Genomic DNA, 26350 nt, shown 5'->3' with positions numbered 1-26350 from the left:
GCTCACCCAATGCTTGAGGCTCACTTCAATTGAACTGAGGCAGGCTTTATGTGCTCTGCAATGGTCTCTTATGCTGTGCAAAAACGTTTAAGTTCTGACGGCCTTTCTGAAGACTCTGCTCATTTTTCCTGAAGATTTCTCCACAACATAAAATAGACAGACAGACAGATATATAGATATGAAAGGCACTATATAATAGATAGATAGATAGATAGATAGATAGATAGATAGATAGATAGATAGATAGATAGATAGATAGATAGATAGATAGATAGATAGATAGATAGATAGATAGATAGATAGATAGATAGATAGATAGATAGATAGATAGATAGATAAACTTGACCTTCCTGTGCTCCAATTGGAAAGCCAAAAAGAAATGTGACCAATTGTACCATAAGTGTAAGTTGCCTTGGATAAAGACATTAGCCAAATAGGTAAATGTAGATAGAATGAAAGACGATAGATAGATGGGATGAAAGGGACTATATAGACAATAAATGGCTAGATGAGCCATTTTATAATAAGCAGATGTATAATGAATAGATAGAAATAGAAGGCACTCTAGTATAGTGTGATGGTTGTCTCTTTTGGGGTCTTCCTCTTAAGGGACATGAGGAGTCGCACACCTGTCAACAAACCTAAACTTAATTCCAACCAATCAGACAAGCTGTGACATTGCCCAGGCCCCGCCTCCTACTCTTCTGGTCCAGTTGCCATAGCAAGAACCAAAGCCAAGATCAAACAGGGTAGCCCCCTAGCCCCAGTCCTTTGAACTCATTTTTATGTTTGTTTTTCGGACACCCACAAAACTTTGCAGATGTGAAAGGAGGTGTAGAATGGACAGACTGAATGGACAGACTGAATGGACAGACAGAATGGACAGTGTGTTCCAATTAGCTTTATTCTTACATATATACTTACAACCAAAAATGACAGCAGATCACATCAGTGCACAGATTTCTGGACTGCAGACGACAAAATTATAAGGTGGTCCATTCCTCCACCTCATCCTCTTCCTCCCATTCCCACATGTTTCACTGATTTTGTTGCAATTTCCAAATTTGAAAGCCTGGCCAGAGGAGACCACCAGAGCCTCACCTTGCCTGGCAGAGGAAGAAGCCTCTCTGCTGCTGTCCTTGTCTCTTTTTATAGCCATTTGTTACTGAGGTTGCACACAGGGTGGCGCTGGTAGACATTTTTTGTTCCACTCCCGCAGCTCAGCCCCTGTGGTGAGGGTATGCAGTGCTGAGGCTGGGACATTTTTGGTGCAGAGAGTAAAATGACATTTTTTAGGATTTATTACTTCCACCTAAGACCTGGTGGAAATTATTTGATTGGCACACACCTTAGTGGGCATCAGGCTATGGTGTGCCCATCTGACAATGGTAGACTGATGTAAGGAATTGCTAAAAGGTGAAAGGGCCAGCCTGACATGTTTTATTTGACTCCCACAGCCTGTGGTGTGGGGTTCAAAGACTGTTGGGTTATCCTGTTATTTGTAGTAGAACCGAGTACCACTAGGGGGCAGCCCCTCTCGCAGCTTCCACATCCCTGAGCTGTTGGTTTAGCGTCACGCGTGGATTTCCTTGCATGACCGTGTTATTAGTAACTGAATTTATTTTTGTCTACATCCTCTTGTGTGTAAATATACTGCTTATTAATTGTGGCTTATTATAAAGTGATTGAAAAAGTAAGCGTTGCAGACAACTCTTATCATTCCCAGAGATTTGAATCCTTGGAGAAAAGTTGACAACTGATTTGTCCCTCACCTGTCCCAGCACCACTAGTTCCCTCCCAGTCCCTCCCCAAAACAGAGACCACAAGTGAGAAAGACCACCTGCTCCCCCCCCTCACCACCAAACCCAATGTCCGCCAACCTAGATATGAATGACCTCGTCGAAGCCATTGTAGGTAAAGGCAGGCAAGTTGGGCATGCAGACTTCGTTCTGCAAACAGGCGTTGGGGTTCAGTTCACAGCTGTCCGAGGGGATGCTGGGGTCGAGGTAGACGGAGTCGGGCGAGTTGATGGACGGGTCCTCGTCGAAGTAGTTGTGTGGCCTCAGGAAGAAGCCACCTCCATTGCCGGCAGTGACAGTGTTGGGGATGTCCTCGGCATGGGGAATGTGAAGAAATCCAGTCGAGATCCAAGCCACAAGATCCTGAGAACAAACAGCGAGACAGTTAACCTTCACCTCACAGAGCGACTTTCACTACTGGGGTGCCTGCTGAGGCCATTTGGAATCCGTCAGCTCCAATACAATGAAGGGATCATCCCGGCAGTGGAAATGAGTCTAACTGGAGACCTCACTGTCCACTGGGCTAGTGGCCACTACAGGGATGAAGAACAGAGGCCCACTGCCAAGTGCGGAGACCAGGCCTTCTCAGGACCCCCAGGCAACTGCTGCACTTACACAAGGCACAGACGAACACTTAACTGTACCTACTGTGGGATTGGTAGGTGACCAAAACATAATACAAGAAGGGGGCACAGCAGGCAAGGGCCACCTAAAGAAACACCCACCCAGCTGAGTGTCACATGCTGCTGCCACTTTAGAACTACTGTGTCATTTACTAAGGATGATCGTTCTGCTTTGTGTACCTCACCTACATCCTGATGCACACTTGCTAGGTGACCTTCTGCAGTGCCAGCATGGCAGCTCTGTGAGGCATGGCAAGCACAGGCGAAACCACAAAGTGACCACAGGGACCCATTGAGCTGCATTAGGCCGACTGCCTATTGAGTTCTCCTGCAGCTTTTCACGTTAGGTGAACATGTAACTGAATGACAAACACTTGTCAACTCCCCTAAATGACCGACTGTCACCTGGACTCTTAAACTCCACCCCAAAGATTGGCTGTCAGTAGACTGCTCAAATCCCTCCCCAAGCTGTATGTTTCTTGATTGGATGGAGCTTGTCATTTTGCTGCCTAAGCCACACCTCCAAATGACTGATTGTCAGCTGTCTTACTAAGCCCCACCCTGATGCGTGACTGTCTTCGGGAATAACTTAAACCCCACCCCTAAATGACCGGCTGTCAGCTGGCTGCCTGAACTCCTCCCTAAGGTCTGTTGGCATTGTGGGGTCTGTCTCTTTGCTGCCTAAGCCCCACCTCCAAATGACTGACTGCCATCTGGCATCCTAAGGTCCTCCCACAAATGACTGACTATCAGTTGACCACCTAAACTCCTCCTCAAGGTGTCTGACAGGGTGGGGCTTGTCACTTATATGCTTAGGCCTCTCCTCTAAATGACTGACTGCAGGGTCATTCTTAGCAGTTTGGGGGCCCTACACGGCTCAGAAATGTGCAGGCCCGAGATGGGGGGGCCCGGGGGGCAGAGCCCCCCCAGAGCTCAAGAAGGTGTTGTAATAAAACGTCCGGAAAAGGCCTTAGATGACCAATAGGCCTACATGTATGCTTGTGTGTATGCAGAGTGGTAAAATATTGATTTTGTTCTGGATCTGGTAAAGGCCGGTAATATAGGGATATTTCATGATTTTATGGGGATCTCTCTGAATGAATCCGAAACGAATCTCTAAAATTAATGTTTGCTATAGTGCATTTGGCAAAGTTACGACGGTGTGACAATATTATTAGGGATTTAGGTAAAGATTACAATTTGGATAATAAATTACCATTGTTAATAAGACTAAGAGATGCACTGAACTGAATTTCCTGAAGACTTTAATTAAAGTAAGAAATCTACTTTCCACACTTTCATCTTGGTGAAATCCTTTATCAGTTCCGAATAATCAAGGGTTTGGCCAACATCTTGCTCAATTAATACTAATCTTGCAAGCTATTCTCATATACGAATTGCAAACTTTGCAGAGCAGAAGCTTTGACACACGACGTGAGGGACTGGCACAGATGGCTGCAGTGCCAGGGGCATGACAGGGGCCCCAGGCCCACAGCCTGACAATAACAAAAAAAAAAAATTGTAAGTCGGGGCCGGGATGCGTAGTTCGCGTATGCCTAAGAACGTCTCTGCTGACTGCCAGCTGGCCCCTTAAACCCCGTATTCAGTGACTGAATGACACTTGGCCTTGGAAGCCCCACACCAAGGCATGAATCTGTTGGAAAAGGGTTTGTCATTTAGCTACCTAAACCTCATTCAAGGGTGGTCTACCATTTAGCTGAATAAACCCCCCTCCACCTCCCAAATGCACACTTATTGATCAGTAGCATAAGCCCCACCCCCAGATGTCAGGCCTGCCAGTTTGCGTTATAAACCCCACCCCCAACTGCCTGACCTGTCAGTTTGTGGTATAAGCCCCACCCCAGGAGCCTCGTCTATTGGGTTAGCTGCCTAAAGCCCACCCTCAAATGCATACCTATTAGCTAGCAGCTTGATCTCCACTCACAGGTATCTGCCAGTCAGTGGTCTGCTTAAGCTCCACCTCCAAATGCATACATTAAACACAGCTGCCCTAGAAGGTTGTGTGATTGGCCTATTAGTGAGCCATCTGAAGTCCACATTCAAGTGTGGTCTGCCATTTAGCTGATTCAATTCCACCTACAGACCCCCAGGTGTATGGCCAGTCAGCCTGATTGCCCACCTCCCCATCTCATGGACTGACCTCATTTTCAATGGACTCGCCGTTGATGTAGCTGCTGAAGTTGACGGCTGGGGACCACATGTCGTTCTGGTTGTAGAGGCTGCTGCTGGTGCTCTCGTGGTCTTTGTGTTTAGTGATGGCAACTTTATACCTGAACAAAAAAGAAACACAGAAAACGACTCGTTATATTTGACTTTTAGATTGCCGGTTTGGGGGGGGGGGGGGGGGGGGTTAGACAAAGCAAACGTTTCCTAAACGGTTACAAACACTTTTTTTTTTTTGTTCTTTATTTCGCCTTATACAATTTCTTGTATTAGGAATTTGGTAGTTTTCGCCTACCCCTTGGGGTCAGAGCGCAGGGTCAGCCATTGTACAGCACCCCTGGAGCAATTACAGATTAAGGGTGTTGCTCAAGGGCCCAGCAGAGCAGTGGCCTTTTTGGCAGTGACGGGGATTCGAACCAGCAACCTTCGGGATACCAGCGCAGCTCCTTAGCCTCAGAGCCACCACTCAGCTTACAGTAACTCTATTTTAGTTACCGTCAAAAGACGCAATCCACTTGCCCCAGCCCTTCTCTTGTTGCTACGCTCAGCTATGGTTTTCGTGTCCAGAGCCTCTTCAGGTTTTATTGTGGATTTTTCAACATGGAAGTAAATCGTCCTCCACCCCGCCTCAGTTTTAATTTCGAGAAAAAAAAAACTCACAGGGAGAAATTTCGACAAATACAGGACGTGTGACACAACAACCACACTGTCTTTGGTGCAAAAAAAACCCTTTGACGGGCAGCGCGGTGTGTGCGGGTGAGCTGACTGTCAGGGAGCAAAATGCGGTTTTGCGTGCACCGCTGATGCTTTCTGGCAGACTAGTGAGGAGGTCAGCGTAATTATCAGTCTGCCCAAACTCTTTATGAACAAACTGCTGAAGAACGCGATCATCGTTGCCTTGATGTTTGATGTGACCTGAAGTGTCAAATTCGCCAAAATCGATTGTAGAATAAACGTCAGAAATAAGCTATCTGTCGAATCAGCGCAATGCCGTTCAGCGGGAATAAGCAATCAGACTGTAGGCGTGCGATACCAAGAGGCGTTTAAACAACTACACCCTGCTAGTGCGCTATTCACCAATTGTGTCTCCATTTTTTAAGTTTCGTTTTTTAGGATTTTTATTTGCATTGTGATTATTTATTTATTTATTAATTATTTATTTAAAGCCTTTGTGTACTTGTTGATAGAGCTCCCCCAAGTGGTCACAATGTATAAACTCCTATTTGGGAATCTGTATTTTTTGCATCAAGTTTTTCCACTTGTTTGAGCTTTACAATCTGATTTTAGTTGGATGCATCATGTTGGAGTTTTGGTTGGTTTACCTCTCAGTGACCAGCAATTCCGGATTATGGTGAGCTGACTCCATTACCTCTCAGCCCCGCTTCACCACTGATATCCATCCATCCATTTTCCAACCCGCTGAATCCGAACACAGGGTCACGGGGGTCTGCTGGAGCCAGTCCCAGCCATCACAGGGCACAAGGCAGGAACCAATCCTGGGCAGGGTGCCAACCCACCGCAGGACACACACAAACACACCCACACACCAAGCACACACTAGGGCCAATTTAGAATCGCCAATCCACACCTAACCTGCATGTCTTTGGACTGTGGGAGGAAACCCACGCAGACACGGGGAGAACATGCAAACTCCACGCAGGGAGGACCCGGGAAGCGAAACCAGGTCTCCAGGTCTCCCAACTGCGAGGCAGCAGCGCTACCCACTGCGCCACCGTGCCGCCCACCACTGATATCTTTTTATTTAATTTAATTTAAGTTTATTTTATTTCATTGTTAAGGACCACCATTGGAGTGAACTGGGCTTCTCAGTCCTACTAAGTGCCAGCTTCTCGGGAGGAAGAGCAAAGCCAAGAGGTCAGGATGTCAGACTCATTCATGGCTGAGCTGAGGATTGGCACATAAAAGGAAGATGTTCACTGGGATCCTAGAAATCTAAAAAAGATGTGAAAAGCACTATATAATGGATGGACCACTAGTGTTAAAGGCATGATAGATAGATAGATAGATAGATAGATAGATAGATAGATAGATAGATAGATAGATAGATAGATAGATAAAGTAAAAGGCACTATATAATGATAGATAGAGGCCAATATAGAATGAGTAGAGATATGTAATAAAAGGCACTTTAGAAAGGCACTATATAACAGACTAATAGATACAATGACAACTGTAGAACAGACAGAGAGCCAGGCAGATAGTTATGAAAGGCACTATATAGCAGATTGATTTGAACGGCACTGTAGTTCTGGCAGTTCTCAAGTAAGGAAAATGAACGTTTGGCAGTCAGGTTATCAATGTGTCACTTGTTGCTCAGCACACACAAGTGACAGTCTTTCCCGATCATCTCGTGTGACTATAATGACCCCATGAATCTGTAAGTGTGCTGGTTGGTTGACTGAGCGCCCCCATGTGGTCACAATGTATATTTCGGTGTTTCTGTATTTATTATTGGACGTTTATGTATTTTTTCTCTTATATCTGTAATTATTCTAGAGTGTATATTTACTAAGAACAGCTTTAGTGTAGTGGGGTGTTGATGGACTTGAACCCTTTAAATCCAAACTAAAGCATCAGTTCCGAGTTGACACCAAACAGCAGCTGCACACCTTAACCTTCAGTTTATGGCTTCTGACAAAGACACCCCAAAGACCCCTCCAGCTCACCTGGCCCAGGACACGGCCGCCTCCTCTGGAACAGATTCGGGCAGGTGGTCCCCATTGAAACTGAGCACCTGAATCCTGTATGAGCGATTGTGACCCCACTTATTGGTCTTATTGCTAGCGATGTGCAGGTAGCGGGGGATTTTCTGATCAAATCGCAGGGCTGCCTCATTTTCAGTCTTCAACTGCTTCTCCACCAACTTCGGCACTTGCACCCTGCGCTCGGGGCTCCAGGGGACTTGCACCTCATGGTAGGCCATGTCCTTAGTCAGAAAATAATTGTTTGTACCTGCATGAAAAGACACAAACACAACTAGTAAGCCATCTTGTCTCAGTGTCCCTGTGATCCTGTTGTCCCCCCAGCAGTGTCACATATGCAACCTTATCATATATCCAGGTCAGGGCATCAGCAAGCCAATAGCTGTCCAGCACTGTTTTTTTTTTTTGTTTTATTATTATTATTGTTATTGTTATCTGGCTGACACCTTTATCCAAGACAACTTAAAAAACATTTGAGATTCAGTTTGTTCCATTTCTTATTTCTTTTGATTTTTCCAGTTGGAACACAGGCAGTAGAAGTGACTTGCTCAGAATCACACAGTGTCAGTAGTGTCATTTGAACCAACAGCCTCAGAGCTTAAGGTCCAAAGCCTTAACCACTAAGCCACACTGCCAGCTGGTAAGTGCCAGGCCCTGATGAAGACAGGCAGCAGGCAAAATGAAATGCTAAGTCCAAGTCTCACATACAGCCCCTAAGACCCTCAGCCCTAGATGGATAACAGCATTAAGAAAGGTCTATTACAGGGATCGACACTCTGGGTGATTTAAAAGGAGACTCGCAGTACTCATTTATACCAGGGACAACCACGGTCCCCAAAGTGAAACAACAGCAACACGGGGGTCACCTGCCAACTCCACACAGAAAGGACACGAGAGCAGAGGGTGTGCGTATCGGAAGTCGTGTCACACAAATAGCACACAATACAGTGTGGCAGGTGGTGCCAGCCTGGCCGAATTGGGGGGGCTTCTACTCAGTGAATCTAAGTGGCATGGTGGACTGGAATGTGCCTGCCATTAACACAGCAGTGTAGTGATACAAATCCTAGTGATTTCAAAGATTTGGTTTGGTGCCATGAAAAGGTGTAGACCACCAACTTAGCACCACCCCTGTCCTGGAATAGGAACACCAGCCTGAGCCCCCAACACACTTCTATATCAGCCGATGCTGCCAGTGGGCCACAAAGAAGACAGTAAAATTAAAGAAATATATGATAGCTAGATAGGGAAAGGCACTATATGATAGATAGATAGATAGATAGATAGATAGATAGATAGATAGATAGATAGATAGATAGATAGATAGATAGATAGATAGACAGACAGTGAAAGGCACTATATGATAGATAGATAGTGAAAGGCACTATATGATAGATAGATAGATAGATAGATAGATAGATAGATAGATAGATAGATAGATAGATAGATAGACAGTGAAAGGCACTATATGATAGATAGATAGATAGATAGATAGATAGATAGATAGATAGATAGTGAAAGGCACTATATGACAGATGAAAAGCACTATATACTGAGATAGATAGATAGATAGATAGATAGATAGATAGATAGATAGATAGATAGACAGACAGTGAAAGGCACTATATGATAGATAGATAGTGAAAGGCACTATATGATAGATAGATAGATAGATAGATAGATAGATAGATAGATAGATAGATAGATAGATAGATAGATAGATAGACAGTGAAAGGCACTATATGATAGATAGATAGATAGATAGATAGATAGATAGATAGATAGATAGATAGATAGATAGATAGATAGATAGATAGATAGATAGATAGTGAAAGGCACTATATGACAGATGAAAAGCACTATATACTGAGATAGATAGATAGATAGATAGATAGATAGATAGATAGATAGATAGATAGATAGATAGATAGATAGATAGATAGATAGATAGATAGATAGACAGTGAAAGGCACTATATGATAGATAGATAGATAGATAGATAGATAGATAGATAGATAGATAGATAGATAGATAGATAGATAGATAGATAGATAGATAGATAGATAGATAGATAGGTGTGAAAGGCACTATATGATAGATAGATAAATAGATGGATAGATAGATAGAATGGTATAGTCGGCAGGATTAGATAGATAGATAGATAGATAGATAGATAGATAGATAGATAGATAGATAGATAGATAGATAGATAGATAGATAGATAGATAGACATTTATTATCTCCCTCTTTTTAAATTTTTGCACCCACCATAATGGGTTACTTGCAGATTGAAGCAAAATTTTGAACAAAATGCGACAGGTAAGGACAGGTTTATGAAGGATCTGTTCCAGATGTATTGATTTAAATACATAGAAAGAAGGGTTCACATGTTGAGCCCCCCTATCTCCATTCCCTCCCTAGTCCAGTTCTTCCTTAGCCCCTGCCACCACACTGCCCTTACCTTCGATGTCCAGGTCAGCTTTGAAGCTGAGAAAGTGTGTGTGGATGGTTCCCAGTGTGTTTGCTGCCACCTGGTGGCCGTACTGCAGCCCGCCCTCAGTGAGGTAGGCTGAGGAGATGTAACCCGTGGCAAACACCTTGACTTCCAGCGCCCCATTCTGGTAGAATACAAAATCCCATATGTAGTCATAGTTGCCGATGGCTGAGATGGTCCTCATGACCAGCACACTGTTGGGTGCACCCCCATAATTTGGGCTGTAGTAGCCAGTAACATGGCGTCTGAGCGGGCGCCCCGTGTTGTGCTCAAAGATGCAAATGGAGTTCCTAAACCTTTGGGTGCGGTTGGTGTCAAAATGTCGGTAGGTGTCCACATAGGTGGCAAAGTAGGGGCAGTCCACCCCCCGTACCAGCTCGTAAGCATAATTGCCAATGCCATAGGTGGAGTCCGTGTACTTCATGATCATGCTGGCTGGGGTGTTGGAGCCATAAACCACAATGGCTTCTTGCACGCTGACCTCATAGGCGATTCTTTCTTGTTTGAAGCGGACATCAAAAATTCTCATGCCAGTCAGGCTGCTGAGGCCAAATGCAAACCTCCAGTCCAGGTAGAACACCTGGTTGAGTTGGACGCTATATCTCTTACCATTAGGCTCTATTTGGATGGGTGGTACACCAGTGGGCTTGCTGCGAGGCCTCAGGGAGGCGTAGTTGTCACTTCGCTGATAAGAGATCTTGGTGACATTGCCCACCTCATAGCTCTCGCTCAGCTCCTCTATGCTGTCAAAGTACTGTCCATTATAGAAGGCCTTCTGGATGTGCCAGTTGGAGCTGTTGGCATCACTGTAATTGAGTAGGAGCTCCAGGCCCATAGGGTGCAGGTAGTGCCCCTGGCAATGCCGGGAGAAGGCCATCCACATGAGCTGGTCTCCAGAGCCAGCGCCTGCTGGGACACCTAGTAGGTATTTCAGGTCTGGCATTTGGTGGCCAAAGCTCTCCCTCATGAGCCTGGGGGCCTTTGCCAGCTCTCTTCGGGACACGTCTTCAAACCTTTTGTAGTCCTGCGTGGTTGCCACACGGGCATTGAAAGGCAGAAGCCTCCCATAGTTCTCTTCGCTCACATCTCGGTGGTAGGTTGGGTTGGGGAGTGGCCCCACCACCAACTCCATGATCTTCTGCTGAGCATCGGAAAATAAGTATACCCTTGCCTCCCTGACGGGCCTGGCACTGCTGCCATTCAGGTAACGCAGCACATCCAGTTTCTTGGGCAGATGCAGCTCAATCAGGAAGATGGCCGCATTGAGGTCCAGGTCATTCTGCTTTTGCAGGTAATCCTTCACGGTGCTGTGCTCTTGACCCGTGAGATCTGCAAAAAGCAGACTGCTGTTGTCATGGCGGTAGGTCGGCCACCGCGTCTTTGGGCATTGGACCAGCTGCTTGACCTCCACTGGTTCCCTCAGCTTCACGCAGATCAGCACAAGGTTAGCAACAAGAGATGTGAAGAGCAGGATGGAGATGCCCAGTTTGACTGCCTTGTCCATCTTTGGCGAGATGTGTGCTCTGCTCGTGCTGACCGCAGACGTTTATAAGCCAAGCAAGATGGAAACGGCCAATCACTGGAGCTTTGTCTGCCATGTTTAATGATTGCCAAGTGTAAAGATTCACACCTTTAAGGCAGATTAACCAGGTTTAAGTTGATCCATTAATGTGTAACTGGAGCGGCCTGGGAGGTTTAAGTATTAGTGGACTGTTTAATGCGTGTGCAGGTCCGTCTGGAGACGATGACAAAGGGCCTTCACTGGCTGGGGGGGCCTTCTTGGGGGTCTTTGGATGTCTTCTTGATGTTCTGTAGATGTGGGGAATGCACGTCCTCTCCACTACGGGGAGTACACCATGGCTGGGCACCCTGGATGAGGCATCACCGGTTTAACGGAGTAAGCCCTTTTTCACTTCTTGTAATTTTCAGTTTGTCCACAGGGTGTCCTCGTTGTCATAAGCCACGCGTTGTAGTGTCATTATTGTCACACGCGCAGACGCAGAACTCGTGTAATACAGAAAAGCTCGGGCGGACGAATTGGTGGCTAAGAAGAAACCAGCCTTACCAGTAAGTCAATAGTTTGGCTTTAAAGTAAATGAGCGCGGAGAGCGAAAAGATTCAGTGGTCGACCGTTGTGACAAAAGATTCACAAATGACAAACTTGCATAGTCAACCAACACATTGCCAGCCGTTAATTATTAGCACTCTCGGATCACCTTGACTGAGCTGCCCCGAAAACGTCCACATTGTAATCTCCTGCGTTGAATTCTCTTCACCTTTGGATTCGGAAAAAGCCCCAAATATAATCAGGACAGTGCGAGATGAGCGCGGAGCCACGTCACGTTAATTATCTGAACAAATGTTAAATTAATAAACACTGTAGGCTCACTTTACCTCATCTCTCCAAAGTGTTCTCTTAAACCATAATGAGATTTTAGTCCTGCTAAGCCACAAAACGTCAGCCGTCAGATTCTCTGAAACGGCAAAGGAGGGGAGCAGTTCAAGTATGGAGACAAAGTGAAGTGCTCTAATAATCCTGTAGGGGGAGTGATGGGAATGTCCCTTTTCAAAGACCCCCGGATTTTCACAGAGTCGCTTCCCTTGTGGGAGCCCAATGATCTTCTGCTGACGAGCTGATTGGAGAACGAAATACAGCGCCCAATATAAAGTTTGGGACAAAGACACATTTTTCCTTGATTTCCCCCTCTGCTCCACAGTTTAATATTCCGAAGCAAACAATTCAGACGTAATTAAATATAAAGGGATTTGCAGACATTTCAGTCACACAACACTTTTTCAACTCGGGCCTCCCTTCATTTCAGGGCACCGTCATGTTTGGACACAGCAATGGCATTTCTACTAAAGCTGTCACATTTGGACTTTGTCACATATCCGTCACATTCGATGACGTCTGCGATTCACAGATATCAGCAGGCTTTGGATCAGCTGAGGATCTTCTCTGCCAAGCCCCTCATGCAGCCATCTTCATCTCCTGCTTGTTTTGGTGGTTTGCTTGTCCTTTTCAGTTTTCTCTTCAGCATATGGAAGGCCTGCTCAGTTAGACTGAAATTGGCAGACTGGCCTGGCCATCCAAGAATTCTCCATTCTTTAGCTTTTTAAAGCTCCAGTGGAGCCTCAGCAGTATGATTGGATTATCATCTTGTTGTAAAATTGAAGCGCCGTTCAGTGAGTTTGGTGGCATCTACTGGAACTTGAGCAGATTAGATATTTCTACAAACCTCAGAATTCATTGTGCCACTGCCATCAGCAGTTCAGTCATCAATGATGAGACGTGTGCCAGGACCTGTGCCAGCCATGCATGCTCAAGCCATAACACCCCGACCACCATGTTTAACTGATGAGGTGGTCTGCTTTGGATCTTGGGCAATTCCTTGTTGTCTCCACACTTTGCTCTTGCCATCACTCTGATGAGGTTCATCTTTGTCTCATCTGTCCACAAGACCTTTTTTTCCCAGAATTCCCCAGGCTCTTTGAAGTCCTGCTTCACTTCACTGTAATCTGGACCTTCTGTTTTTATGGTTAACATCTTGCAGTGTGTCCTCTGTGTTTCTGTTCATAACGACTTCTGCTGATAGTCATCTGTGACTCACACACACCGGCCCCCTGAGGACTGTTTCTGATCTGTTTAGGGGCTTTTTGGTGACCATAGTGAGGATTCTTCTGTCATGAGCAGTGCTGGTCTTCCTTGGCCTAGCAGTCCCTTTGTGATTCCTAAGCTGTGTTCTTTCTTCTTCATGATATTCTAGACAATTGATTTTGGTTATCCTGAGGTTGTATCGATGTCTCTGATGGTTTTATTCTCGTTTATCAGCCTCACGATGGCTTCTTTGACTTTCACTGTCACACCTCTTGTCCTTATGTTCAACAACAGTGACAACAGGCCCCAAAGGGTAGAAGCAGGGCTGAAATCTCAATGTGGACTTCAGCATTAACGTCTGCAGCTCACCATTCAATGCACGTGTCTCTCGTATATGCTATGTGGTATGGGACTCTTCACAGCTGAGATAATGTTTGTGATGCGCCATCTGTTGGAATGACAAATGCAATACGCATGTCTCTGTTTGCATCTCGCAGTGTGGCCTCTGTGTTTTTGTTCATGATGTCTTCTGCTGATAGTCATCTGTGACTCACACACATTGGCCCCCTGAAGACTGTTTCTAATCTGTTTGGGGGCCCTCTGTTGACCATATAGTGAGGATTCTTCAGTCATGAGCAGTGGTGGTCTTCCTTGGCTTAGCAGTCCCTTTGCGATTGCTGAGCTCAGCAGTGTGTTCTTTCTTCGTCATCATATTCCAGACAGTTGATTTTGGTCATCCTGAGGTTTTACCCGATGTCCCTGATGGTTTTAGTCTCGTTTTTCAGCCTCACAATGGCGTCTTTGACTTTCACTGTCACAGCTGTTGTCCTCATGTTGAACAATGGTGACTACAGACCCCAAAGGGTAGAAGCAGGCCGAGGTATCTTATGAAGCCATGTGACCCACCTGAGGAATCACAGACACCGGTGATGCCATTATGGTCCCCTGAAATGGAGGGGGGTGGGGTGGGGTGGACATGTACAAAAAGTGTTGTGAGACCAAAATGTCTGCAAAGACCCTGAAATGAAAGGGTGTGGTGTGCACTTGAATCACAGAGGGGGACATCAAGGAAAAATGGGGTCCTTGTGTCCCAAGCATTATGGAGCACAGTGTGAGGAGTTTACTAGGGACACTAGGACCCTGGAGCATCTTATGAGGGGTTGTGACGGTAAGACCAGCTGTTCAGCGCTAAGCGATTCTCCATCGCAGCTCTTTGGTACGTGGGGGTTCATTTTCTTAGTCAGTGCGGCAAGATATATAGATATTTATATTTTAATTTGTAGTAAACACTTAACTTTGGAACATAATTCCATGTGGTTAAATGCATGTACTGTATAGCATGTTTGAGAAGGAAAAACGTAGACTTGAAAATGCCAAAGGTGTCCTTTAAATAAACGCCGGTTTCTACATGAAAGATGTAATCAAGAAAGTAACCAAGTGCAGAATTCGGTCCCTCGCGCGCATAAACCCCTGAAAAGACAGCGGGACGACATTTATAACGAAAAAAATAAAAAATAAAAAGGAACTCCCGGTGGCGTAGCTCGAGTTCGTGCCGCTCGGGGCGGTGCTTCAATTTGCCGCCCTCCAACATATCTGAATATGTTAACCTGTTTAAAAAGAAAATTAAAATGACGTATAGAGAAAAATTAAGATACATTTTGCATAAAAATATTCATATATAGATAAACAGCAATACTTTTTCACATATAATTATTTATAAGCATCGAATATAGTATAGACGCTGCACTGATAAGCCGTGTTCTGTATTAGTTTAATATAAATACGCTGCGAAAACCAAAACCAGTGTAGTGTACAAGTGATAGATGGGGATGAGCAGGAAGGCATCGGGATTGATAACGAAACGAAATTATAAATTGTAAATTAGTTCTTTATCTTCCTAGAAATCATTATCGGTGTAATGTTTAAATTAATTTTTGTTATCGCCTCAGTGACAAGTCAAGCAAAATGACCCCTTTTATTGGCTAACTAAAAAAATTACAATATGCAAACTTTCGAGTTAACTCGGACCCCTTCTTCAGGCGAGATGTAAGGGGCTGACTGGGGCTTGAAAGTTTGCACATTGTAATCTTTAGTTAGCCAATAAAGGGGTCATTTTGACTTCTCACTGCATTCATAATGGCTAACACGGCACGACACCCTGTTGTTGCCTCATAAATTTCAACTGCTGTGTCTGATGCCGTCACAGAAGGACAGTCTGAAAATTATTTCTGGATAAAAATCAGAGAATTTGACATTTTTCATTCACGAGTGATATTTTTCCGAACCCTGCTGCTTACACACGAATTGTACTGAGCCCTTCTGGCCAATAATGCAGTCCCCAAAAATGTGTGGACCGCCCCTCCGCAAATCCCGCTACGTCACTGGGAATTCCATTCATACTGTAATGTGGTTGTTTTAATGACGAGTGTGTTTTAACTATTCATTTAATGATTCCGTTACAGCTGTGTAATTAAATGATTTGCACTAAATTAAATGAAACGAACAAACAACTGTTGCTCCGTTGCCATTATTTTGAGCATAATCGTAATGCAATTATTAATCGAATTCTTTATTTACATATTTTGATTAAAAGCGTAGTAAGTCATTTTTTATTATAATTGCAACTTTCTTTTTCATTTACTTATTCATTCAATCATTTGCACTACAGTTGTAAATGAATCATTAACTTAAAACTCTAAAACTGAATTATTTTGAGTATAATTGCAATCTCACTATTGATGCAATCCGTTATTCATTTGCTTGTTTTAATTACAATCGTTGGTGTAATTGGTGTCTCTATCAATTTAATTTTCTGTTATTTAATTCTTTGGATTTATTTATTACAACTATTATTTGAATGATATATTTGTTTCATTTCTTGAGTATATTTTAATTTTGAGTTCACTTATTTATTACTTATTGTGATTCCGTTTCTAATGTAGATATTAATTCAGCGTTCATGCGTTTCATTTTCTGCATTCCAATTGTAAACGGATTTTTCGCTCCATTCTTGACTTGTTGTTATGACCTTCTTGTGCTTTCCTTATTAACTCCCCCTTTTATTGATTCCACTCCATTATTTCCTTCTCTTGCCCCCTCCAGTTCCACCCCGTGTTTGCAGCGGCCACGCTGAGTGTCACAGTACCGGCATAACACACGGAGAGGCGCGGGTGACAATAATGGCTTGCGTCGCTCCTCTCCGCATTTCTGCCCTCTCGTTTTATGGTGTCGTGCTTTGCCACCTCAGCCTCGGATGTTTCTTCACGTGAAGTGACGCGCGTGACGTTCTGAATTAACGCTTGAGGACTGACGAGTTGAAATGCGCGCCGCCCCTCAGCCCCCCTCTGCGCCCACCGCCTCGAGTGCTAAGTGACATACCGGCGATGTCCAGGTCCACCTTGAAGTTTACGAAGTGAGTGTGGATCATCCCCAACACGTCCTCCGCCACCTGGTGGCCATACTCCAGGCCGCCCTCCGTCAGGTGAACCGAGTAGATGTAGCCTGTAGGAAACACTCGGGCCTCCATCGCCCCGTTCTGGTAGAACATAAAGTCCCACACAAAATCGTAGTTCCCGATTGAGGTGATGGTCCTCACGATCAGCACACTGCTGGCCAGTCCCCCATAATTTGACAGAAAATAGTGTTCAAAATGGCGCCGGAGTGGACGTCCCTGATTGTGCTCAAAGATACACAAGGAGTTTCTGAACGTCTCTGGCTCCTCCGTGTCAATGAAGCGGCTGCTATCCAAATAGGTGGCAAGGTAGGGGCAGTCAACTCCCCGCACCAGCTCATGAGTGAAGCGTCCCATGCCGTAGCCCGAGTCGAGGAATTTGGTAAGCATGGTGGCCGCTGAGTTGGAGCCATAGAAGGATGCTGCTTCCTGGACGCTGATTTCGTAGGCGATTCGTTCTCCCCTGAAGCGAACGTCAAAAAGCCTCATCCCTGTGAGTGTGCTGACGCCAAAGGTGAAGCTCCAGTCCAGGTAGGTCACCCAGTTGTTCTGGATGCTGTATCTTCTGCCCTTTGGCTCAGTCTGGACAGGAGGAGAGCCCGTTGGCTTTCTGTGAGGCTTCAGAGTGGCGTAGTCGGCTCTGTCCTGGTACAAGATCCTGGTGACGTTGCCCGCCTCATACTGGGCACGCAGTTCCTCCATGCTATTGAAAAGCTGGCCGTTGTAAAGAACCTTTAGGAGGCGCCACTTGGTGCTGTTGGTGTCACTGTGGTCCAGCAGCACATCCAGACCCAGCGGGTGCAGGTAAAAGCCTGCCTTGTTCCTGAGGAACGAGAACCACGTGGAACGGTCGCCGGACCTAAAGCCCCTGGGCACCACATCATTGAAGAAGTAGGACTTCTCGGGGCCGAAACTCTCCTGCAACACCTGCCTGGCTTTGGGGAGCTCCTGGGTGAAGAGGTGTTGTAAGAGGAGCTGGTACTCCTCCCTGGTGACCGTGCGTGCGTTGAAATGGGGGTAGTGGCCGTAGTTCAATAAGGTGATGTCACGGTGTACAGTGGGCTTGGGCAGGGGTCCCACGGCATACTCCACCACCTTCCTCTGCGTCCCACTGAAGACCACCACTGTGGCCTCCCGAGGTGGGGGCTCACCGCCTGCATCCATGTAGAGGAGCGCCTCCCGCTTCCTTGGCACCCGCAGCTCAATAGAGAAAATGTGGTCCCCCGAAGGGTGCTTGAAGGCCGACTGCGAGAGGTTTACAGCGCTCTGCACCTTCATGTAGTCCCGGATGGTGGCCAGCTCACTGACGGACAGCTCAGCAAAAAGCCAAGAGTGGGGATTGGGCTGGTGAGCACCCGTAGTCTTGGTGGCATCCTCCTGGGCACATTTCTTAGTGCCAAGGGCCTGAGCACAAGTCAGAACAGCAAACGCTGTCCAGAGAGAGAAACCAGCAAGATACATCGGGTATGGCATGTCAGCCCCGCAGATCCTGCAGCATGCCAGTGTCTTTATACCACGGGGACAAAAAATAAACCAATGACAGACACTGATAAGAGCAGCCTTGACACAAAAGTCAAGTCAATGCCAGTTGTGTTTGCTTGTTTGATCTGTAAACTGTGCTGCAGGTATTCGCCTAACAGACCCTAGTCACAGGGGAGCCGAGGGCAGCAGAATGGGCCATTTATGTTGGGAGTTACAATGCACCCTGCAGGGGGAACAAGGAGGCACCAAAGGTGGAAAATAGAGACAAATGGCAGCTATGTCAGACGAGTGGCTTATGCCATCTAAACTGAGAAAACAGCAGTCAATGGAAAGTAATTGAACCTGTCACACAAACTGGGCCCGGTGCCACCCTCAGTGGGGACCTGGCATAGAAACTAAAGATGAACTAAAGCTACCCAGACATACAAGCGTCGGGGTAGCAATGGATTGGGCAGATTGTGCAAAGCACAAGGGCCTATGAGCTTGGGGGTCCCACTCGGGGACATATAGATTTTTTAAAATTCTTAATAACTTCACTAAAACAGCAGTTTCACAGTCTCGATGGAGTGGCTTCAATGTTCAATGTCTTGTTACCTCGATGGCTGACGATGAATTGTACGCTGCTGCTGATCTTCTTGTTGAACGCTATACTGTAGCACCGACATTTCACCGCCGTATTACGCTCCATTGTCATCATTTCGTCCGTGTTTTCAATCTGTCCTATCACCAAGTCGACTGTTTTCCAAGTAGCTGAACTGTTGCTGATAGGTCACTGCGCTCCGTTGTCTACTTTCGGTGATGTCTGCATGGCTAACAGGTTACTGCCAACTACGCCAATGGCCGTTGCTGCGTGTGGACGATCGTCCTCCAAGTTAAAAATCATCAGAAATGACCTCAGAGAGGTCCCAATGACTGTGGGAGGAAACCTGAGTGCCCGGAGGAAACCCACGCAGACACGGGGAGAACATGCAAACTCCACGCAGGGAGGACCTGGGAAGCGAACCCAGGTACCCAGGTCTTCCAACTGCGAGGCAGCAGCGCTACCACTGCACCACCGTGCCGCCCCACTTTCATGATGAAATGCATTAAAGTATGGATGTTACATTTTTACAGATAAATTGTTAATTTCGTTTAAATACTGTTAATAATGACACACATGGGGGTGACATGGTGGCACTGCTGTCTCGCAGGGAGTCACGTCGCTGGTATTCCCTGCCTGCAGTTTCCATGTTTTCCTGCTGGGATTCCACCGTGTGCTCCGGTTTCCTTCCAAAGATGTGCAGATTTGGTGACACTAAAATGACGCCAGTGTGTGTCTGTGTCTGCTTGTATTCACCTTGCGATGAGTTGATGCCCCGTCCAGAGATTGTTTCAGCCTCGTGCCCAGTGCTTGCTGGAATGGACACATCCCTGGATTGATGGATTTAATGATTACATTTCCTTTTCAGAGATATTCCAGTAAGGTGCCATTAGAGTTTAATGGATGTTTCAGGCAAATCACAACACAGCGAAGCCGAACCTGTTCTCACCGTGATGATATCTGTATTGACCCCCTTTTTCTTTTTGATACCCACTGCACGCCCAGCCTACCTGGTAAGGGGTCTCTCTTTGAGCTCCCTTTCCCGAGGTTTCTTCCATTTTTTTCCCTATAAGAGTTTTTTTCTTGTTTTCTTAGAGAGTCGAGGTTGGGGGGCTGTCAAGAGGCAGGGCCTGTTAAAGCCCATTGCGGCACGTCTTGTGTGATTTTGGGCTCTACAAAAATAAATTGTATTGTATATCTCCCACTGCCACCTGGTGGTTTCCTCCAGATTTGCGTAAAGTACGCGCGCGAGTATAAACAGTAAAACACTTGCGTAGCAGGAACGTCACGTCACATTGTGTGAAGTATAAACCCGGCCTAAGAGTTATGCCGGACAGGAGGGGCCCAACTCAGGGTGCCGCACAGGGGTCTTCAGCAAGCCGGCTACACCACTGCATAGAGCCGATGCTCAATCCTATCCTGGTATAGAAAGAAGGGACTAATATAACCAACGCACGGAAACCAGGTGCCCAGTGCCAGTCAGAATGGAAACGTATGCCAACATCTGACCAGGCTCTGACCCAGTGCTTCATCTGCGCCAGTATACTTAATGCCAGACAAAGTCAACTACAACGCCTTATAATTACCTGATACAGAAAGTGGGGACACATGTCTATCAAAAGTGGAAAGTGATGACTAATGGGTACCAGATACAGAAACAGCACCCAATGCCAGCCAAAGATGGAAACTGCAAACCTGTGTGATTGAGACACAGAAACCAGTGCCCAGCACCAGCCAGTTACAGGCACTGTGGCTTCTCTTTCTTGTGAATTTCCCCTTGGGATTAATAAAGTATCAATCTATCTCTCTTATAGTGCCTTTCACTCTGTCTATCTATCTATCTGTCTATTATATAGTGCCTTTCATCTATCTATCTATCTATCTTCTCCAGCTAGGGCCTAATACCAACTCACAGTGAAATAAAGCCAAACAGACAAAGTCAGTACCCCCTCCCTAGCAGTGCCAGTGACTCAGCTGCCAGGCATTTCCCCATCACTTTTAATCATTTTGTTCTGTTAACTGGACGTGCGGTACCCTGGCGTCCATCCAAGGACAATTTAGTCTCCGGTACAAAATGTGCGAGCACCCCTTATCACAGTTGACATGAGTGACGATAATCCACAGAACTAAATAAATAAATAAGACCCCAAACCGCAGCACCTCTAACATCAAGTTGTCAAGATAAAGAAAGGAAAAAAACAAAAACCGACCAGATTCTCCAAAACAGACATAGAGCGGGTGGGCCACCATGTCTGAAGCTCTTTATGACGGCGGCGGTCACCTCAGAGCACAGCAGGAGCCCGTGGGCCGAGTCCCTGTATCAGTTACGATTCTTCTGGAACCTTCATAGCCCACTAGCGGTAGCCACGAGCCCAATGGCTTCCTCTTTAGGAGCTTTGCTCACTTTTCTAATTGTAACGTGTTGTGCTTGGATGTCAGGGTGGCGGGAGGCCTGAGTCTGTCCTGTCAGCACTGGGTGGGCTGCCAGTCAATAGTGGGGTCCACTGAAACACACACACACACGCTTAGCCAGACCTGTACATGTGTGGGAGGGAAAATGAAGGAAAAGTAACAGAAACGGGGAGAACATGCAAACTCCACAAAGATGACAACTGGCACTGGAGCTGAGAGGTGGCAGCGCTGAACATGGCACTGCCATGCTGCCATTGACATTGAATCCAATCTGTGAAGCAATGAACTCTCGGCCTTGTGCTGCAGGATTTAATATCCAACAGATTTAGGCCTCCATTCTTTGCGTGTATCAGAAGTGACACTCACAGCGCCTCCAGAAAGTCCTCAGACGCCTTCACCTCTTATACGTTGTTGCAGCCTCGAGCAAAAGTCATTGACCCAGAATGACAAATCGATTTTATAAATGTTTGCCAGCTTATTAGTAATACACACCATTCCACACCATTTTTCTAAGTCCACATAATCGTGGGCAGCGCCAACTCAGATATCCTATTGGCACAAGTCTCCAGACCCTCTATGGAATGTTTAACTGAAGCCCTTTGGCCAATTGGGTTCAGGACTGGGCTTCAGCTGGGCCACTCGAGGACATTCCCAGAGTTGTCCCTAAGCCACCCAGTGTTGCTTAGGGGGGGTCACAGATAACCTTTGGACCAACCGGCAGGACTTTTCCATACTTTGCTGTTTTCAGGTTTCTCTCCCTACCCTGGTTGGTCTTCCTGTCCCCAAACCAATCAATGGTACTGCACAGATGAGGAGTGGTGCCTGGTGTCCCCTGGCTGTGATGCTGATCTTGGTCTCATGGGATCAGACAGTCTGAGAGGCCTTTAGGTGTCGTTTTGTAAACTGCCAGCAGGCATCTGTGCGTCTTTTATGGAGAAGAGGCCTCCGTTTGGCCCACTGCCATAAAGCCCAGACTGGTGGGGGTGTTGCACTGGTGGTGGTTGTCCTTCTGGAAGTTCTCCATACAGGTTCTCTGGAGTTCAGTCAGAGTGACCATTAGCTTCTTGGTCACCTCTCTTTCTAAGGCCTTTCCTCCATAATTGAAGACAGGGATGTGTGGTCAGGGGAGGCAGAGCCTCACCTGTCATCAGGAAAAGTAAAAGAGCTAATAATGATAACATAAAATAAATGTGTCCACTGGTCTGTGCTATAAATTTGTTTTCTGTGTGATTTCAATAATTTTGATCTTTTTAAAAGTCAAAATCGCTGAATTGGCGCATTTCCTGTTCAAATACACAGAAGAAACTCGAATTGAGGTAGCGACGACACAACCGAACCTCGGACTGTGCTGTCCCTCACACACAATTAGGGCGTTCCTGTCGCCTGTCCACAGTCTGGCGAATATCTTTAATGAATGTGTGGGACATATTTAGACTTGCTGATCAGACACAAAACCGCAGTGAGAAGGCACAGCGTGAGGCAGACAGTACTGCGGCACCCTGAAGGGGGCGCATGTGAGCCCAACACGTGCTCATCGCTGCTGTTCTTCTGTGCAGAGGCGCCGATAAGTTAGCGACATCAGAAAGTCACGTGCACTGCAGCGGGCCGTTTATTTTTATTTTTTGTTTAGACTGACTGCTAAAATGGAAGATTAAGATTTTTAAAACTAAAGGAAAATAAGGAGGACTTTAACAAGAAAGTGACAGAGATTTTCGTGGAGAAGGAGAGTCTCATGGACTTCATTTACAAATAAAGGTATGACCGTAAACAGTTTTCAATTTTATAAAAATTGGGATCAGACTGTCATTTGTATTAAATGAGTAGGAATTGTGGAATTGCAACGGCAAATAGAACACATGGAGGAAGAGGAGCAAATGTGCACTCTCTCTACTCTCTCTCTTCTCTCTCTCACTCGCTCTCTCTCTCTCCACTCTCTCTCTCTCTCTCCACTCTCTCTCTCTCTCCGCTCTCTCTCCATTCTCTTTCGCTCACTCTCTCTCTTTCTCTCTCTCTCCGCTATCTCTCTCTCTCTCTCTCCGCTCTCTCTCTCTCGCTCTCTCTCTCCGCTATCTCTCTCTTTCTCTCTCTCTCTCTCTTTCTCTCTCTCTCCGCTATCTCTCTCTCTCTCTCCGCTCTCTCTCTCGCTCTCTCTCTCCGCTATCTCTCTCTTTCTCTCTCTCTCTCTCTCCGCTATCTCTCTCTTTCTCTCTCTCTCTCTCTCCACTGTGTCTCTCTCTTTCTCTCTTTATTATCCAAATATGCGCCTTACCTGTCTGTGTGTGTAAAGAATGAGATATGAAACACAAGCAGTAGTCAATGTGCAGGCTGTCAACTGGTTAGTGAATGAGCGACTCTTTGGGGTTCATAGATTAGTAAATCTGACTCTGAAGGAGTCACCAGCCATGAAGCTCACCGCACAGTCATGTTTGTTTCAAACGAATTCCATTGAAGAATTCTGGAGATCACTGAGCTCTTGAGAGTCTTCAACGCTGCAGCCTCCTTCAGGTCTTTGCCTTTGTCCTCGTGTCTTGTCTTCTGGAGAGCGCGGTGTGCCTTTCCTAATCTGTCTAGTGACCCGAGTTGGCCACAGGTAGACTCCAAACATCTCAGCGCTGATCAACAAAGCAGCAGAGCCAAAGCCAAGGCTCTGCACATTCGTGTCAATGGGACATTTATTTTTATTTTTATGTTCAATAAATTTCCAAACATCTCTAATGGTCCCCTCTTCTCTTTGGGGATTTGAGTGTTTCTTGATGTGGGGGAAAAAAATTGATATTAAATGATTTTAGCAGGAGGCGACAACAAAAACAAAATGTGACAAAAGTGAGGGTTCTAAAGGCATTATATACATAACAAGTGGGAGTCATTCCTCAAAGTAAAATGCGACGAAACGTCATTGGCGTCTTCAACGGCGTCCTTTGAGATCTCCCGAGTACGCCAACGGCACCATGTCAGCTCCAACTTTATTGTCTTTATCGTTTCGCTCTTTAAACGAGTCTCTGCAGACAGTTTGCATTTCCTTCACTGAAATCCCTTCCACCCCAAGCATATAAGGCGCTCCATTACAATCATATTTGCTCAGACCCGACAGACCGGGATAAACAACTGCAGGAGCTCAGACAAGATTTCATCAGACAAGGTTACACCCCCAAAACAACAGACACCCAAATAAGAAGAGCTACTGCCAAACCCAGAGACAACCTTCTGGAATATAAAAACAAAGACAACATGAACCGCACCCCCCTTGTTGTCACCTACAACCCACATCTTGAAGCACTTTGAAAAATTATAAAAGAGCTTCATCCAATGCTACACAATGACCAAACACCGAAAAATGGATTTCCTGAACCTCCCCTCCTGGCATACAGACAACCACCAAACCTTCAACAACTAATTGTCCGAAGCTCCCTAAGTGAACCAACAGAAAATGGCACAACTCCCTGCCTACAGAAAAGATGTAAAGCGTGTGCCCACATTTATAACACAGACCGTGTAGTTCTACCACACTGCCGACTAGAACATCACATAAAACAGAGTTTCTCAACCTTTAAGCATTTGCCACCCGAGTTTTCATAACAGTTTTATTTGCGCCCCACTAATGTTTTTTTGAAAGGAGCCCACTAATACCAATTTGTTCTTTTTTAATTAATGATATATCATAGATGCATATTTTATTATACCTACTTAACTTTTATCGACATTTGTCTAACTCTATATTTATTTTTCTAGTATCATAATGTAGTTTAAGTTAATTTGTTTTGGTTTCAATAGATGTATTTTTCATATTTTCGATTCTTGTTTTCTTTTTTTCACATCTTCGTGCCCCCCTTTTGTTACTTCGCATCCCCCTAGGGGGGCCCCGCCCCACAGGTTGAGAACCACTGACATAAAGGGATCATGTTCCTGCACATCATCTAATGTGGTCTACCTAATTCTCCGCATGAAATGTCCTCACACTGCACTCTATGTGTGAGAAACTGGACAAACACTCCGCCACAGAATGAATTTCCACAGGTGCCACATTAAACCTGGCAACACAGATGTTCCTGTAGCAGCCCACTTCAACAGCCATGGACACTGTGAGAGGGACTTTAAAGTCACAGTGCTTATGGGTAACTTCAGAACACAGCAAGAGAGAAAAGAATGGGAAGTTAAATTCATGTTAAAATGTAATATATTACAACATGGTTTAAATAGAGACATGGATCTTACGGCCAGGTATGAGGATTGTTTGCTTTTCTTGGACTGACAGATAACCTGACTACAGACCCACATTGTTTTGAAAAACTCATTACAAACTTCAAAAGACTTTGTTGGACAGTTATCTTATCCAAAGATCTTAACCATACATTGTTCTTCTCTCTCTTGTTAAATGAACCCTAACCCTGAAGGAATCTATTCATTTTTTTACATTTAAGATTTCTCATTTAATGATTTACCAATGTTGTTTCTTGTCCTAGAGTGTGTATATAAACACAGGGAAGTCCAGTTTCTGGATTACATCTTGCCTAAAGAAGGGGCCTGAGTTGCCTTGAAAGCTTGCATATTGTAATCTTTTTAGTTAGCCAATAAAAGGGGTCATTTTGCTTGGCTTTTCTCTACATTCATAATGGCAAACATGGGATAACACCCTCGTACTACTGAAATCCCTTAGTAAATTTAAAATCTGGCAGCCCTGCAGAGCTAATAAGTCACCACCACCCCACCACTATATTTAACACTGAAGCCCCCACAACTGGGAAAATGTGACCGGAATCCACAAACAGGCGGGCATCAGGAGGCCTGCTAGGGTGAAGGGTCCTCACTATTTAATTCATACTGGCTGCCTTAGCTGGCTTTGCCCTGGCAGTTTGGTAAGACGGTGCCGACAGTTAAACTGCCATGTGCTCTTCTACACAACATCTTTGTAAGTTCCTTACCGGTGGTCTGATATTCTGGGCAGGCTGTGTGGCTTACTGGCCTTCAATCAATGAGGCTGTGGCTTTAGATCCCACTAGTGACACCAGC

At 45.6% G+C, this 26350-nt stretch overlaps 1 protein-coding gene across 4 annotated transcripts in view; it reads right to left on the bottom strand.

Annotated features, from left to right (window-relative positions):
- Positions 1-881: 881 nt before the first annotated feature.
- Positions 882-26350, bottom strand: part of aoc2 (amine oxidase copper containing 2) — a 42847-nt gene continuing 17378 nt past the window's right edge. For 2 of the 4 annotated variants that reach the window (XM_028819801.2, XM_051918910.1), the window contains exons 2-4: positions 7294-7579; positions 4584-4713; positions 882-2162 (exon numbers count right to left, since the gene is read on the bottom strand). In XM_028819801.2, the coding sequence (XP_028675634.1) occupies positions 1881-2162; positions 4584-4713; positions 7294-7579 (698 nt within the window). In that variant the 3' untranslated portion in view covers positions 882-1880. Of the gene's footprint in view, positions 2163-4583; positions 4714-7293; positions 7580-9787; positions 12774-16796; positions 18377-26350 lie in introns of those variants that run through there. The other 2 variants (XM_028819802.2, XM_028819804.2) reach the window with 2 other exon arrangements.

The sequence above is a fragment of the Erpetoichthys calabaricus genome, chromosome 14 (assembly GCF_900747795.2).
Source record: "Erpetoichthys calabaricus chromosome 14, fErpCal1.3, whole genome shotgun sequence".
NCBI classification, from domain to species: domain Eukaryota; kingdom Metazoa; phylum Chordata; class Cladistia; order Polypteriformes; family Polypteridae; genus Erpetoichthys; species Erpetoichthys calabaricus.
This window is presented reverse-complemented; position numbering and strand designations above follow the sequence as displayed.